Source organism: Oncorhynchus kisutch, linkage group LG5, assembly GCF_002021735.2.
Source record: "Oncorhynchus kisutch isolate 150728-3 linkage group LG5, Okis_V2, whole genome shotgun sequence".
Lineage (NCBI taxonomy): Eukaryota > Metazoa > Chordata > Actinopteri > Salmoniformes > Salmonidae > Oncorhynchus > Oncorhynchus kisutch.
Window position 1 is genome coordinate 76,281,284 of NC_034178.2, and position 16,173 is coordinate 76,297,456.

General features: G+C 46.0%; 1 protein-coding gene across 1 annotated transcript in view; it reads right to left on the reverse strand.

Annotated features, from left to right (window-relative positions):
* Positions 1-1,613: 1,613 nt before the first annotated feature.
* Positions 1,614-16,173, reverse strand: part of dyrk3 (dual specificity tyrosine phosphorylation regulated kinase 3) — a 30,514-nt gene continuing 15,954 nt past the window's right edge. The window contains exons 2-5 of the mRNA XM_031825865.1: positions 14,062-14,466; positions 10,269-10,433; positions 6,564-6,953; positions 1,614-6,062 (exon numbers count right to left, since the gene is read on the reverse strand). Coding sequence (XP_031681725.1) covers positions 5,349-6,062; positions 6,564-6,953; positions 10,269-10,433; positions 14,062-14,466 — 1,674 coding nt within the window. The 3' untranslated portion in view covers positions 1,614-5,348. The remainder of the gene's footprint in view (positions 6,063-6,563; positions 6,954-10,268; positions 10,434-14,061; positions 14,467-16,173) is intronic.

The following is a 16,173-nucleotide window of genomic DNA, read 5'->3' on the forward strand; positions in this document are numbered from 1 at the left end:
AGGCTATACTCCTGTTGTAAAGAGAAGCAATGTGCTTCATATTAAGAAGGTTGAGAAATTTAGTAGGCCTAGCCTATAGAAAGCTGATGGGATACTCCTCTTTTTAGTGGAGGGCATCACTCTGTTTTCTCACACAATTGCATAACCTATAGAAATGTTGCGCAACATGAGCTCACGGGCTCTTGAAGTGTTTGATTCGATTTTCTATTCTATTTGCATTGATGTCAGAGTGATTAGAGGGACAATAGAGTGCCGAGTACCAGGCAGTTAACAAGTTTGGTAGGCTACTAATGACCATAAGCAGCATCAGAGCTTGGAGAAGACTAATTACTGTGACTAAATAGTCACGTGGAATTTGACTGCCTTCATGACTCGTGACCGCTGGTGTTGCAGTAATACAGTAATCATAACAGCCCTACCTCTGACCACCGTAACGTTCTACAAGGCGCTTGGTAGTTTAGACTAACGTCCTACAAGGGGCTCGGTAGTTTAGACTAACGTCCTACAAGGGGCTCGGTAGTTAAGACTAAGGTCCTACAAGGGGCTCGGCAGTTAAGACTAACGTCCTACAAGGGGCTCGGTAGTTAAGACTAACGTCCTACAAGGGGCTCGGCAGTTAAGACTAACGTCCTACAAGGGGCTCGGTAGTTAAGACTAAGGTCCTACAAGGGGCTCGGCAGTTAAGACTAACGTTCTACAAGGGGCTCGGTAGTTAAGACTAACGTTCTACAAGGGGCTCGGCAGTTAAGACTAAGGTTCTACAAGGGGCTCGGTAGTTAAGACTAACTAACGTCCTACAAGGGGCTCGGTAGTTAAGACTAACTAACGTCCTACAAGGGGCTCGGCAGTTATGACTAAGGTTCTACAAGGGGCTCGGTAGTTAAGACTAACGTTCTACAAGGGGCTCGGTAGTTAAGACTAACGTTCTACAAGGGGCTCGGTAGTTAAGACTAACTAACGTTCTACAAGGGGCTCGGTAGTTAAGACTAACGTTCTACAAGGGGCTCGGTAGTGAAGACTAACGTTCTACAAGGGGCTCGGTTGTTAAGACTAACGTTCTACAAGGGGCTCGGCAGTTAAGACTAAGGTTCTACAAGGGGCTCGGTAGTTAAGACTAACTAACGTCCTACAAGGGGCTCGGCAGTTAAGACTAACGTTCTACAAGGGGCTCGGCAGTTAAGACTAAGGTTCTACAAGGGGCTCGGTAGTTAAGACTAACTAACGTCCTACAAGGGGCTCGGCAGTTAAGACTAAGGTTCTACAAGGGGCTCGGCAGTTAAGACTAACGTCCTACAAGGGGCTCGGTAGTTAAGACTAACGTCCTACAAGGGGCTCGGTAGTTAAGACATGTCCGTGCTCTGAACTCTGTAATAAGTTTTATCCTGCTGACCATATAGAGACTCAGCAGGATCTCATGGTGCACACAGCTGAGTACGTGCCTACATGGGCAGAGCAGCTGCGTTATAAGGAGGGGCTGTGAGGGTCAGTTGCCCACCCAACCCACCATACCATACCACACCCACACACATACACACGCACCCACTGCTGGGGAGAGGAAATGTGGTGTGTAGCAGTGTACACCGACACAACAGGACAGAAATATGAGGAACATGCCCGTTCAGTTAATATTTTATTACAGCTCACCGGTTAACAGTAGGTCTTCATCTCAGTGTTGAAACAGTTTCATGTGATTCCATCATGCTGAAACAGCCTACAACACACATCACCACCGCTAACGCTATAAACACATCGTCACCTTCATTTATGCTTTTAAAAACCTCTCGTCTTGAGTAACAAAAAACTATAAAAAAAAACATTTCTATAAAAAAATAAAGAAGAAAGGAAGACATACAGGAAAAGTCCAAATAAAAACAAACCCTGACAGTGTTGTTGAGTAAAGGAGGTTGAACCCTGAACTATAACCTCTGCGACCTGGTCCATACAACATGCACCTGATGCATACATGTCGTCTGTGTGTGTGTGTGTGTGTGTAGTGACAGCACCATTAACACAATGTGTGTGTCTAAGAGTATCAGCAGTGTCCGTGATCTTTGTCTGCCAGAGCCCTGAGAGTGAGAGACTGAGCTGCACTTCCTGACCTCATGCTAAATGTATAACCACATTACAGATACATATTTCAAACAGAAACACAAAGAATTTGAAAAGAAAAAGAAAAACATTTGAAATGTTGATATTTTTGTAAAAACCTTTTTGAGTGCAATGTTTACTGTTAAATTCTAATCGTTTTGTTGTTGATGTTTCACCTTTTGTTTAATATTTCTCACTTGTAAACATGTTTCCCATGCCAATAAAGCCCCTTGAGAGCGAGAACATCTTTTAAATCAGCCTCCACCCATCTCAGGATGTAGAAATGTATTGTGTAGAACAAACATGGTCAGGTCTGTTATGTAGAACAGGGAATCGTTCCAGCTGTAGTTAATCTATTTCTATCTGCAACGTTCTGAACGCTTTCACGTCAATGATAAAGCCCTGGAGCTGACAGAGAGTATGATGTCACTCTTCTGTCTCCTTCTCCTACTGCCCCTCCCCGACAACACCATGGCAACCACGGCAGGCTCCATAGGGACCACTGAGTGACAGGGAGGTGTGGCATGTGCTACTTCTTTCCTCTCGCCTTTCAGTGTAATATCCATCCCTCCCTCCCCAGGCTGCTTCCTACATGTAACATCCCTCCCCAGGCTACTGTAAACGACAGAGATATACCCACATTAGTGTTAAAGAGCCGCACTCTCCCTCTCCTCCCCCCACCACATACCAACAGGGAGCGATAACGAGAGATAAACAACTCTGGACACAATGATTTAATAAACATTGTGATTTAGCAGAGAGATAGCCCAGTCTCTGGCTCAGCTCAATGATCTAACGAGGTGGTCTGTGATGAAAGATATTTTTCTGTGCAGGAGTGTAGGTGCAGAGAGGTTCCTATCTCATCAACATGTAGGAGCAGAGAGGTTCCTGTCTCATCAACATGTAGGTGCAGAGAGGTTCCTATCTCATCAACATGTAGGAGCAGAGAGGTTCCTGTCTCATCAACATGTAGGTGCAGAGAGGTTCCTATCTCATCAACATGTAGGAGCAGAGAGGTTCCTGTCTCATCAACATGTAGGTGCAGAGAGGTTCCTGTCTCATCAACATGTAGGTGCAGAGAGGTTCCTGTCTCATCAACATGTAGGTGCAGAGAGGTTCCTATCTCATCAACATGTAGGTGCAGAGAGGTTCCTATCTCATCAACATGTAGGAGCAGAGAGGTTCCTGTCTCATCAACATGTAGGTGCAGAGAGGTTCCTATCTCATCAACATGTAGGAGCAGAGAGGTTCCTGTCTCATCAACATGTAGGTGCAGAGAGGTTCCTGTCTCATCAACATGTAGGTGCAGAGAGGTTCCTATCTCATCAACATGTAGGAGCAGAGAGGTTCCTGTCTCATCAACATGTAGGAGCAGAGAGGTTCCTGTCTCATCAACATGTAGGAGCAGAGAGGTTCCTGTCTCATCAACATGTAGGAGCAGAGAGGTTCCTGTCTCATCAACATGTAGGAGCAGAGAGGTTCCTGTCTCATCAACATGTAGGAGCAGAGAGGTTCCTGTCTCATCAACATGTAGCAGCAGAGGTTCCTGTCTCATTAACATATAGGAGCAGAGAGGTTCGTGTCTCATTAACATGTAGGAGCAGAGAGGTTCCTGTCTCATCAACATGTAGGAGCAGAGGTTCCTGTCTCATTAACATATAGGAGCAGAGAGGTTCGTGTCTCATTAACATGTAGGAGCAGAGAGGTCCGTGTTTCCTCAGAAGGACCTCTCATCAACATGATTCAATGGTTTTTATAAGCTGGTTGTTGCTACATGATCCAACAGATCTCCTTTAGCCCTTATATATATATATATATATATATATATATAGACACTACACCACACAAACAAGGGCAGACATATGTGTGTGTATACACATGTTTTAGTTGTTGTCCTAGCACTACATAGCCGATTCAAATAACCAACTCATCGTCAAGCTTTGATTATTTCAGTCAGCTGTGTCGTGCTAGGACAACAACCACTGTGTACCCAAGAGGGGCCCCGGGACCGAGTTTGAGAAACCTGCTGTACAGCAAAACACACTGGAGATGAAAACAGCTGACCCTGGCTGATTAAACCCATAGAATAACATGTAGACCAGCTATGACCTCTAGGACCCTGGAGCTCCAAGCCAGCGCCACTGTTCTCCTCTCATCAGGGTCTAGACCTGGGACACCAGGTGGGTGATTCTCCTCTCATCAGGGACTGGTTTAGACCAGGGACACCAGGTGGGTGATTCTCCTCTCATCAGGGTCTAGACCTGGGACACCAGGTGGGTGATTCTCCTCTCATCAGGGACTGGTTTAGACCAGGGACACCAGGTGGGTGATTCTCCTCTCATCAGGGTCTAGACCTGGGACACCAGGTGGGTGATTCCCCTCTCATCAGGGACTGGTTTAGACCAGGGACACCAGGTGGGTGATTCTCCTCTAATCAGGGTCTAGACCTGGGACACCAGGTGGGTGATTCTCCTCTCATCAGGGTCTAGACCTGGGACACCAGGTGGGTGATTCCCCTCTCATCAGGGCCTAATTTAGACCTGGGACACCAGGTGGGTGATTCTCCTCTCATCAGGGTCTAGACCTGGGACACCAGGTGGGTGATTCCCCTCTCATCAGGGACTGGTTTAGACCAGGGACACCAGGTGGGTGATTCTCCTCTAATCAGGGACTAGTTTAGACCTGGGACACCAGGTGGGTGATTCCCCTCTAATCAGGGCCTAATTTAGACCTGGGACACCAGGTGGGTGATTCCCCTCTAATCAGGGTCTAGACCTGGGACACCAGGTGGGTGATTCCCCTCTAATCAGGGTCTAGACCTGGGACACCAGGTGGGTGATTCCCCTCTAATCAGGGTCTAGACCTGGGACACCAGGTGGGTGATTCCCCTCTAATCAGGGTCTAGACCTGGGACACCAGGTGGGTGATTCCCCTCTAATCAGGGACTGGTTTAGACCTGGGACACCAGGTGGGTGATTCCCCTCATCAGGGACTGGTCTAGACCTGTAATGAATGAAGAGGTAGGAGAGCAGCAGGGCCAGAGCTGCTCTAAGGTGTCTATGTAGTAAATCACTGAGTCAGTTATCCTGCTGTAAACACCTTTATATAGTCTGTCCAACGGCCGTTCATCAGATACAATTCTAAATCAACACCTGGAGTGTCCACACGTTCCAAAATAATTAAAAACACAGAAAACCAAAAGAGAAAAGAACAACCCAACTAATTTAAAACCTCCTGGTTCTGTCCCTCTCTCCACCTGTCTATGAGACCAGTTTGGGCAGCACGGTGCGGAGGGGTATGGACCCTGCTGAGTCTCCCATCATGTTGGCTCTCAGTTTGTGATTTGCCGCTGTGCCGCTCCCTCCTTTAGCCGGCAGGATGGATGGGAAGGAGGTAGAGTGGTGTTCTGCCGCTCCCTTCTTCTCTCCAGCGGCGGGGGCCAGGGGCTTAGGCAGGCGTCGGTAGAGCCAGGGGTGTCTGAGGGCCTGACTAGGGGTCAGTCTGCTGGAAGGGTCCCAGTCTAGACACCTCTTAATAAAGTCTGTAAAGGTGAGATCTTCACATCCCTTCAGGGCCGCGCTCCACTCTTTACTGGCAGGGGGACCCCGGAGCTTCCCCCTGCGCGAGCGGGAGCCCGTGAACACCGTGGCCCCACTGGGCAAGGTGTTAGCCCCGCAGTAGCGCGGGTGGCCCTTGGAGGAGATGAAGTTCTTAGCCCTCTTGGCTTGCTCCAGCAGCTTGGTAGGGGGCATGCCCAGTAGCTCCATGACACAGGCCAGCTGGTCCCCCTCGTCCTCGCCTGGGAACATGGGATACCCTGTCAGCAGCTCAGCCAGGATACAGCCAAATGACCACATGTCAATGGGGAGACCGTAGCGTGACCCCAGGATGACCTCAGGGGCACGGTAGAAGCGGGACTGGATGTACGTGTAGACACGCTGGTGATGGAAACATGACGAACCAAAGTCTATCACCTGGACAGAGAGACCGAGTCAGACACAGAAATAGCAAGGCAAGGAGCAAATCCTGTGTGTGTTTCTTTCTGTGTCTGTGTGTAGTGTGTGTAGTGTTTCCTGTTTATGTAGTGTGTATAGTCGTCCCATCCTCACCTTGATTCCACTCCGCCCCTGCTGTGTAGTGTGTGTGTAGTGTGTGTGTGTAGTGTGTGTGTGTGTAGTGTGTGTGTGTAGTGTCTGTGTAGTGTGTGTGTAGTGTGTGTGTGTAGTGTGTGTGTGTGTAGTGTGTAGTGTGTGTGTGTAGTGTCTGTGTAGTGTGTGTGTGTGTAGTGTGTGTGTGTAGTGTGTGTGTGTGTAGTGTGTGTGTGTAGTGTGTGTGTGTAGTGTGTGTGTGTATAGTCGTCCCATCCTCACCTTGATTCCACTCCGCCCCTGCTGTGTAGTGTGTGTGTGTAGTGTGTGTGTAGTGTGTGTGTGTGTAGTGTGTAGTGTGTGTGTGTATAGTCATCCCATCCTCACCTTGATTCCACTCCGTCCCTGCTGTTTCAGCAGTATATTCTCCGGCTTCAGGTCACAGTGGATGATCCGGTGTCGGTTCAAAGCCTCCAGACACTGCAGGATGCTGTGGGCAAACTTCCTGACCAGCGGCAGACTGAAGCCCTGGAACTTATTCCTCTTGATCAGCTCATACAGGTTCATGCTGAGCAGTTCAAAGGTCATGCAGATGTGGTTTCTGAAGGTGAAGTGTTCTAGCATGTGGACGGCGTTCATGGTTCCGGAGCGGTCCTGCTTACGGAGGTGCTCGAGGATACGTATTTCTTCCTGGGCTTGGCGGTGGAAACGCTTCTCGTTACGGACCATCTTCAGAGCCAGGTGCTGCTGCAGCTTGTGGTCGTACACCTTCGCCACCTGGTCATCAGATCAATATATATTTGTCAATACGTCAGTTATCCCATCAATACATCTATCAGGTAATCAATCAAAAACCAACCAATAGGCTCTTGTAGCACCTTGAGGGGACTAGGGTTAGGGTTCATGGGTTAAGGGTCAGGTTGCATAAAACCTCTTAAGTGTTTCACTTGTAGTTTGATACCAAGGAGATCACTGATTAGTAAGGAACTCCCCTCACCTGGTTGTCTAGGTCTCAGTAAGGAACTCCCCTTCACCTGGTTTTCTAGGTCTCAGTAAGGAACTCCCCTCACCTGGTTGTCTAGGTCTCAGTAAGGAACTCCCCTTCACCTGGTTTTCTAGGTCTTAGTAAGGAACTCCCCTCACCTGGTTGTCTCAGTAAGGAACTCCCCTCACCTGGTTGTCTAGGTCTCAGTAAGGAACTCTCCTCACCTGGTTGTCTAGGTCTCAGTAAGGAACTCCCCTCACCTGGTTGTCTAGGTCTCAGTAAGGAACTCCCCTCACCTGGTTGTCTAGGTCTCAGTAAGGAACTCCCCTCACCTGGTTGTCTAGGTCTCAGTAAGGAACTCTCCTCACCTGGTTGTCTAGGTCTCAGTAAGGAACTCTCCTCACCTGGTTGTCTAGGTCTCAGTAAGGATCTCCCCTCACCTGGTTGTCTAGGTCTCAGTAAGGATCTCCCCTCACCTGGTTGTCTAGGTCTCAGTAAGGAACTCCCCTCACCTGGTTGTCTAGGTCTCAGTAAGGAACTCCCCTCACCTGGTTGTCTAGGTCTCAGTAAGGAACTCTCCTCACCTGGTTGTCTAGGTCTCAGTAAGGAACTCCCCTCACCTGGTTGTCCAGGTCTCAGTAAGGAACTCCCCTCACCTGGTTGTCCAGGTCTCAGTAAGGAACTCCCCTCACCTGGTTGTCTAGGTCTCAGTAAGGATCTCCCCTCACCTGGTTGTCTAGGTCTCAGTAAGGAACTCCCCTCACCTGGTTGTCTAGGTCTCAGTAAGGAACTCCCCTCACCTGGTTGTCCAGGTCTCAGTAAGGAACTCCCCTCACCTGGTTGTCTAGGTCTTCAGGAATCATTTCCCCTTGTTTAATTGTTTAACTTCTTGGATATAGGGGGCGCTCTTTTAATTTATGGATAAAAAAACGTGCCCGTTCTAAGCGCAATATTTTGTCACGAAAAGATGCTCGACTATGCATATAATTGGCAGCTTTGGAAAGAAAACACTCTAAGGTTTCCAAATCTGCAAAGATATTGTCTGTGAGTGCCACAGAACTCATGCTACAGGCGAAACCAAGATGATACTTCAACCAGGAAATGGGCAGAATTTTCGAAGCTCTGTTTTCTATTGTCTCCTTATATGGCTGTGAATGCGCCGGGAATGAGCCTGCCCTTCCTATCGTTTCTCCAAGGTGTCTGCAGCATTGTGACGTATTTGTAGGCATATCATTGGAAGATTGGCCATAAGAGACTACATTTTCCAGGGGTCCGCCCAGTGTCCTTTGTCTAAATTGGTGCGTAATCTACAAGCTGCACGCAGTCATCCAGTGATTGAGAGGAGAGAGAAGGCTTTCAACGAACGATATATCATGAAGAGATATGTGAAAAACACCTTGAGGATTGATTCTAAACAACGTTTACCATGTTTCAGTCGATATTATGGACTAATTTGGAAAAAAGTTAGGCGTTTTGAAGACTGAATTTGTTTTTTTTTTGGTAGCCAAACATGACGCACCAAACGGAGCAATTTCTCCTAAACAAATCATCTTTCAGGAAAAACTGAGCATTTGCTATCTAACTGAGAGTCTCCTCATTGAAAACATCTGAAGTTCTTCAAAGGTAATGATTTTATTTGAATGATTTTCTGGTTTTTGTGAAAATGTTGTCTGCTGATGCTAACGCTAAATGCTACGCTAGCCGCGCCAGCTGTTACACAAATGCTTATTTTGCAATGGTTGAGGAGCATATTTTGAAAATCTGAGATGACAGTTTTGTTAACAAAAGGCTAAGCTTGAGAGCTAGCATATTAATTTCATTTCATTTGCGATTTTCATGAATAGTTAACGTTGTGTTATGCTAATGAGCTGCGGGGATAATTACACTCCTGGATACAGGTTTTTTTCGTAGCTAAACGTGACGCACCAAACGGAGTGATTTCTCCTAAACAAATAATCTTTCAGGAAAAACTGAGCATTTGCTATCTAACTGAGAGTCTCCTCATTGAAAACATCTGAAGTTCTTCAAAGGTAATGATTTTATTTGAATGATTTTCTGTTTTTTGTGAAAATGTTGCCTGCTAATGCTAACGCTAAATGCTATGCTAGGTGCGCTTGTTTTGCTATGGTTGAGAAGCATATTTTGAAAATCTAAGATGACAGTGTTGTTAACAAAAGGCTAAGCTTGAGAGCTAGCATATTAATTTCATTTGCGATTTTCATGAATAGTTATGGTAATGAGCTTGAGGGTGTATTCACGATCCCGGATGGCTCGACGCAAGAAGTTAAGGGTGTTACTAACATTTCCCTAGGTAAGGGCACAATTTAAGGGTTTTACGGTAGTTTGAAGGCAAGTACTGCAGAAAGAGTCTCTGGTTACCATGGAGACGACCTGGTTCATTGACAAAGTCTCCCCAAAGAGATTGCCTTTATTTTGGGAGATCGCAAAACATAACTTCTATATTCAAGACAGGAGAAACAAATTGATTCAGAAGATAAAACACGTTTCTTGTAGTTGCTTTTCCTCAACTTGTTTTTATTCCTTTCTAGTACATGAAGCTAGCTCACAGAGTAGCTAACTAGCCAGCTAGCTCACAGAGTAGCTAACTAGCCAGCTAACTCTAGCCAGCTAGCTCACAGAGTAGCTATAGCTAACTAGCCAGCTAGCTCACAGAGTAGCTATAGCTAACTAGCCAGCTAGCTCACAAAGTAGCTATAGCGAACTACCCAGCATTGATTGTGCACTTTTCATTGAATAGCTAAGTAGCTAGCTGGTTGATATTTTCCTTTTGTAACCAGAGCTGATGAAAGCAACATTCACCTCCACAAATGCAGTTTACATTGATATCCATACTGAATGAAGCCATTAAGAGACCTCATGGGCCTATTGCCTCTTGGTAGGAAATCATTGTAAATAACAATTTGATCTTAACTGACTTGCCTAGTTAAATAAAGGTTAAATAATCAAAAATATAAAAACGTTTCACTTCATTTAAGGGGGAAATATGCCTTAAAAGGTTTTGTGCAACTAATTAAGTTAAGGAAACATGAAGAGAAAAGATGAGGGGGAAATTAACTGGGTCCAGGGGTCAGAGGTTAAAGCGTTACCTGTCCGAAGCTGCCCTTGCCGATGACTTTGAGGAACTCGTATCTGAAGGCCAGGTGATCGTGGGGTACATGGATGTACCCGCCCTGCTCGTCATCAAAACCCCCATTGTTGTTGCCCCCAGCGACTGCAGGACGCTTCTTAGCGTTGGGACCCAGGAAATACACCTGTTGGAACCATAATACTATTAACAAATTAATCACAGAATTGTTTTAATGTAACAAAATACATGTTTGTGTGTGTGTTTGTCTGTGTCTCAGTGTGTGTGTGTTTGTCTGTGTCTCAGTGTGTTTGTCTCAGTGTGTGTGTGTTTGTCTGTGTCTCAGTGTGTGTGTGTTTGTCTGTGTCTCAGTGTGTGTGAGTGTTTCAAATCAAATCAAATTTTATTTGTCACATACACATGGTTAGCAGATGTTAATGCGAGTGTAGCGAAATGCTTATGCTTCTAGTTCCGACAATGCAGTAATAACGAACAAGTAATCTAAATAACAATTCCAAAACTACTGTCTTATACACAGTGTAAGGGGATAAAGAATATGTACATAAGGATATATGAATGAGTGATGGTACAGAGCAGCATAGGCAAGATACAGTAGATGATATCGAGTACAGTATATACATATGAGATGAGTATGTAAACAAAGTGGCATAGTTAAAGTGGCTAGTGATACATGTATTACATAAGGATGCAGTCGATGATATAGAGTACAGTATATACGTATGCATATGAGAGCATCCTGTCGGGCTGTATCACCGTCTGGTACGGCAACTTCTCTGCCCACAATCGTAAGGCTCTCCAGAGGGTAGTGAGGTCCGCACAACGCATCACCGGGGGCAAACTACCTGCCCTCCAGGACACCGACACCACCCGATGTCACAGGAAGGCTAAAAAGATCATCAAGGACAACAACCACCTGAGCCACTGCCTGTTCACCCCACTATCATCCAGAAGGCGAGGTCAGCACAGGTGCATCAAAGCTGGGATCGAGAGACTGAAAATGAGCTTCTATCTCAAGGCCTTCAGACTGTAAAATAGCCATCACTAGCATATTAGAGGCTGCTGCCCCATATAAATAGACTTGAAATCACTGGCCCACTTTAATAATGTAACACTGGTCTCTTTAATAATGTTTACATATCTTGCATTACTCATCTCATATGTATATACTGTATTCTATACTATTCTACAGTATCTTAGTCTGTCACTCTGACATTGCTCATCCAAATCTTGATATATTCTTAATTCCATTCCTTTAGATGTGTGTATTGTTGTGAAATTGCTAGATATTACTGAACTGTTGGAGCTAGAAATCAAAGTATTTCACTACACCCGTAATAACATCTACTAAACGTGTATGTGACCCCCCAAAATTGTTTTGAACTGTAAAGTTTGGTGGAAGAGGCATAATGGTCTGGGGCTGTTTTTCATGGTTTGGGCTAGGCCCCTTAGTTCCAGTGAAGGGAAATCTTAGGCAAGTCAGTTAAGAACACATTGTCATTTTCAAATACGGCCTAGGAACAGTGGGTTAACTGCCTTGTTCAGGGGCAGAACGACAGATTTTCACCTTGTCAGCTCGGAGGATCAAATATTGCAACCTTACAGTTAACTAGTCCAACGCTATAACCACCTGCCTCTCGTTGCACTCCACGAGGAGACTGCCTGTTATGCGAATGCAGTAAGCCAAGGTAAGTTGCTAGCTAGCATTAAACTTATCTTATAAAAAACAATCAATCATAATCACTAGTTAACTACACATGGTTTTTATTTTATTTTACCTTTATTTAACTAGGCAAGTATTACTAGATATTATCTAGTGTGTCCTGCGTTGCATATAATCTGACTGAGCATACAAGTATCTAAGTATCTGACTGAGCGGTGGTAGGCAGAAACAGGCGCGTAAACATTCATTCAAACAGCACTTTCGTGTGTTTGATGATATTACTAGTTTATCTAGCGTGGCCTGCGTTGCATATAATCTGACTGAGCATACAAGCATACACGTATCTGACTGAGCGGTGGTTGGCAGAAGCAGGCTCGTAAGCATTCATTCAAACAGCACTTTCGTGCATTTTGCCAGCAGCTCTTCTGTTTATGACTTCAAGCCTATCAACTCCTGAGATGAGGCTGGTGTAACCGATGTGAAATGGCTAGCTAGTTAGCGGGGTGCGCGCTAATAGCGTTTCAAACGTCACTCGCTCTGAGACTTGGAGTGGTTGTTCCCCTTGCTCTGCATGTGTAACGCTGCTTCGAGGGTGGCTGTTGTCGTTGTGTTCCTGGTTCAAGCCCAGGGAGGAGCGAGGAGATGGACAGAAGCTATACTGTTACACTGGCAATACTAAAGTGTCTATAAGAATAACCAATAGTCAAAGGTTACTGAAAAACAAATGGTATAGAGAGAAATAGTCCTATAATTCCTATAATAACTACAACCTAAATTTCTTACCTGGGAATATTGAAGACTCGTTAAAAGGACCCACCAGCTTTCATTTGTTCTCATGTTCTGAGCAAGGAACTTAAACGTTAGGATTCTTACATGGCAGATATTGCACTTTTACTTTCTTCTCCAACACTTTGTTTTTGCATTATTTAAACCAAATTGAAAATGTTTCATTATTTATTTGAGGCTAAATTGATTTTATTGATGTATTATATTAAGTTAAAATAAGTGTTCATTCAGTATTGTTGTAATTGTCATTATTACAAATAAATAAGCAAAAATAAATAAATCGGCCGATTAATCGGTATCGGCTTTTTTGGTCCTCCAATAATCGGTATCTGCGCTGAAAAATCATAATCGGTCGCCCTCTAATGGGGAGTGTCACCGCACAGCTGGTTAAAAGGTCTCTCCAGAGATGTTAGATCGGGTTCAGGTCCGGGCTCTGGCTGGGCCCCTCAAGGACATTCAAGACTTGTCCCGAAGCCACTCCTGCGTTGTCTTGGCTGTGCGCTTTGGGTCGTTGTCCTGTTGGAAGGTGAACCTTCGCCCCAGTCTGAGGTCCTGAGCAGGTTTTCATCAAGGATCTCTCTGTACTTTGCTCCGTTCATCTTTACCTCGATCCTGACTTGTCTCCCAGTCCCTGCCTCTGAAGAACATCCCCACAGCATGATGCTACCACCGCCATGCTTCAGAGTAGGGGCGCTTGACATTCAGGCCTAATAGTTCAATCTTGGTTTCATCAGACCAGAGAATCTTGTTTCTCATGGTCTGAGAGTCTTTAGGTGCCTTTTGGCAAACTCAATGGGCTGTCATGTGCCTTTTACTGAGGAGTGGCTTCCACCTGGCCACTCTACCATAAATGCCTGATTGGTGGAGTGCTCCAGAAATGGTTGTCCTTCTGGAAGGTTCTCCCATCTCTACAGAGGAACTCTGGAACTCTATCAGAGTGACCATCAAGTTCTTGGTCACCTTCCTGACCGAGTCCCTTTTCCGCCTATTTCTCAGTTTTTCCAGGCGGCCAGCTCCAGGAAGAGTCTTGATGGTTCCAAACGTCTTCCATTAAAGAATGCCTGAGCTCAACTTCGAGTCTCATACCAAAGGCTCTGAATACTCATTTAAATAAGTTTGACATTTTATAAATTTTATACATTTGCAAACATTTCTAAAAACCTGTTTTCGCTTTGCCATTAACGGGTATTGTATATAGATTTGATTTAATCCAGTTTAGAATAAAGCTGTAATGTAACAAAATGTGGGAAAAGGGAAGGGGTCTGAATACTTTCAGAGTACAATGGTCACACTGTAGAGCTCTGGTGTGAATGTGTGTCTGTGAGTGTGTGTGTGTGTGTGTGTGTACCTCTGGGTAGGAGTGTATCTCAGTCTGTTCCAGGATAGTAAGTTGAGAGCGGTACTGTCTGAGGGCCTGTTCAGGAGTCAGGGGTCCCACCAGTTTCCCTCCCCAGGGTCCGGTACTCTCTGACGACCCTTTACTGGAGCCCGTACTGTCTGAGCTGCGTTCTTTAGACAGTCCAGACACCGGGGCGGGTTTACCGGTGGTCTGTCCGGCGGTGCGCTCTTTAGACAGCCCAGTCACCGGGGAGGGTTTACCGGTGGTCTGTCCGGTGGTGCTGTTGCCGTTGTGTGTTGTCGTGGTAATAGCATTGACCTTGCGGTTGTAGGTGGAGTCTTCGTACGGGTACTTGACCTTCAGCTGACCCCCACTAACAGCGATCTGGTCCCGCATCACACCTGGCTTATTCACCTGGGGGAGGGAGAAGAGAGAGAGTTAGAGAGAAAGTGACAGAGAAAGAGAGAGGGGGGAAGGGGGAGAACCAGTGGAACAGGAACTAATTCCTACCAGACAATGTTGTCCAGTAATTAGGGTCAAGTGCAGCAAAGAAAGACTCATCAGAGCTGTAGCTGGCTCAAAACAGAGCTGTAGCTGGCTCAAAACAGAGCTGTAGCTGGCTCAAAACAGAGCTGTAGCTGGCTCAAAACAGAGCTGTAGCTGGCTCAAAACAGAGCCGTAGCTGGCTCAAAACAGAGCTGTAGCTGGCTCAAAAGTTGTAGTGGTTTATTGGTTGTAACGGTGGTATTGAGGTTGCACCTTGTGGTTATTTTTGTTTTATTTGTAATGTACATTTTTCTTCCTGTTAATCAAATAACACACAGCTCAGACACCCATACATACCCCACAAGACATGCCACCAGGGGTCTCTTCAGACACCCATACATACCCCACAAGACATGCCACCAGGGGTCTCTTCAGACACCCATACATACCCCACAAGACATGCCACCAGGGGTCTCTTCAGACACCCATACATACCACACAAGACATGCCACCAGGGGTCTCTTCAGACACCCATACATACCCCACAAGACATGCCACCAGGGGTCTCTTCAGACACCCATATATAACCCACAAGACATGCCACCAGGGGTCTCTTCAGACACCCATACATACCTCACAAGACATGCCACCAGGGGTCTCTTCAGACACCCATATATAACCCACAAGATATGCCACCAGGGGTCTCTTCAGACACCCATATATAACCCACAAGACATGCCACCAGGGGTCTCTTCAGACACCCATATATAACCCACAAGACATGCCACCAGGGGTCTATTCACAGTCTCAAAGTACATTAAGTGAACAGAGGTGAACTGTCTTGTACGTCTGACGTCATTTCCGGTCACAACTTGCAGGCTTGTTTTCGAGTTGCTGTGCGTTTTGTTGCCAACCTGTTTTGCTACCTGACAACTTTACGGTTTTCACTTTTTAATTACCGTTCATATATTTATTTATTTTTTCCTCAACTTTTTCACTCCGGACGCTTTATCTGGACACGATTCGTCAGGACCTCCAACAGCCGAAGCTAAGTAGTAACATTAACATGATGCCTTCTAATTGCAGCCGCTGTACTCGCCTTACGGCGAGGATAGCTGTGCTGCAAGCCCAGCTTCAGACGCAATCGTTAGGCAAGGGTAATTTCAGTGTAGGAAAGGATGAAACAGCGTCTGTGGCACCAGTAAGTACAGATAGTAGTGTAAATCCCCTGGCACAGTCCCCGCAGCCGGACAACTTTCTCACGGTTTCTGGAAGGAAATGCTGTAGGAACGCTCAACCGGTGTCGCTCATTCAGCCGACAGAAACTTTCAACCGGTTTTCCCCATTAAGCAGCGGGTCGGAGTCAGAGGCCGATTCTTCTCTGGTCTCTACTCCTCCCGTTACGGGGTCTGAGACGCCGAAGCTTCCCACCATTAGCTCTGACAAATTGAAAACTCTAGTCATTGGCGACTCCATTACCCGCAGTATTAGACTTAAAGCGAATCATCCAGCGATCATACACTGTTTACCCGGGGGCAGGGCTACCGACGTTAAGGCTAATCTGAAGATGGTGCTGGCTAAAGCTAAAACTGGCGAGTGTAGAGAGTATAGAGATATTGTTATCCACGTCGGCAC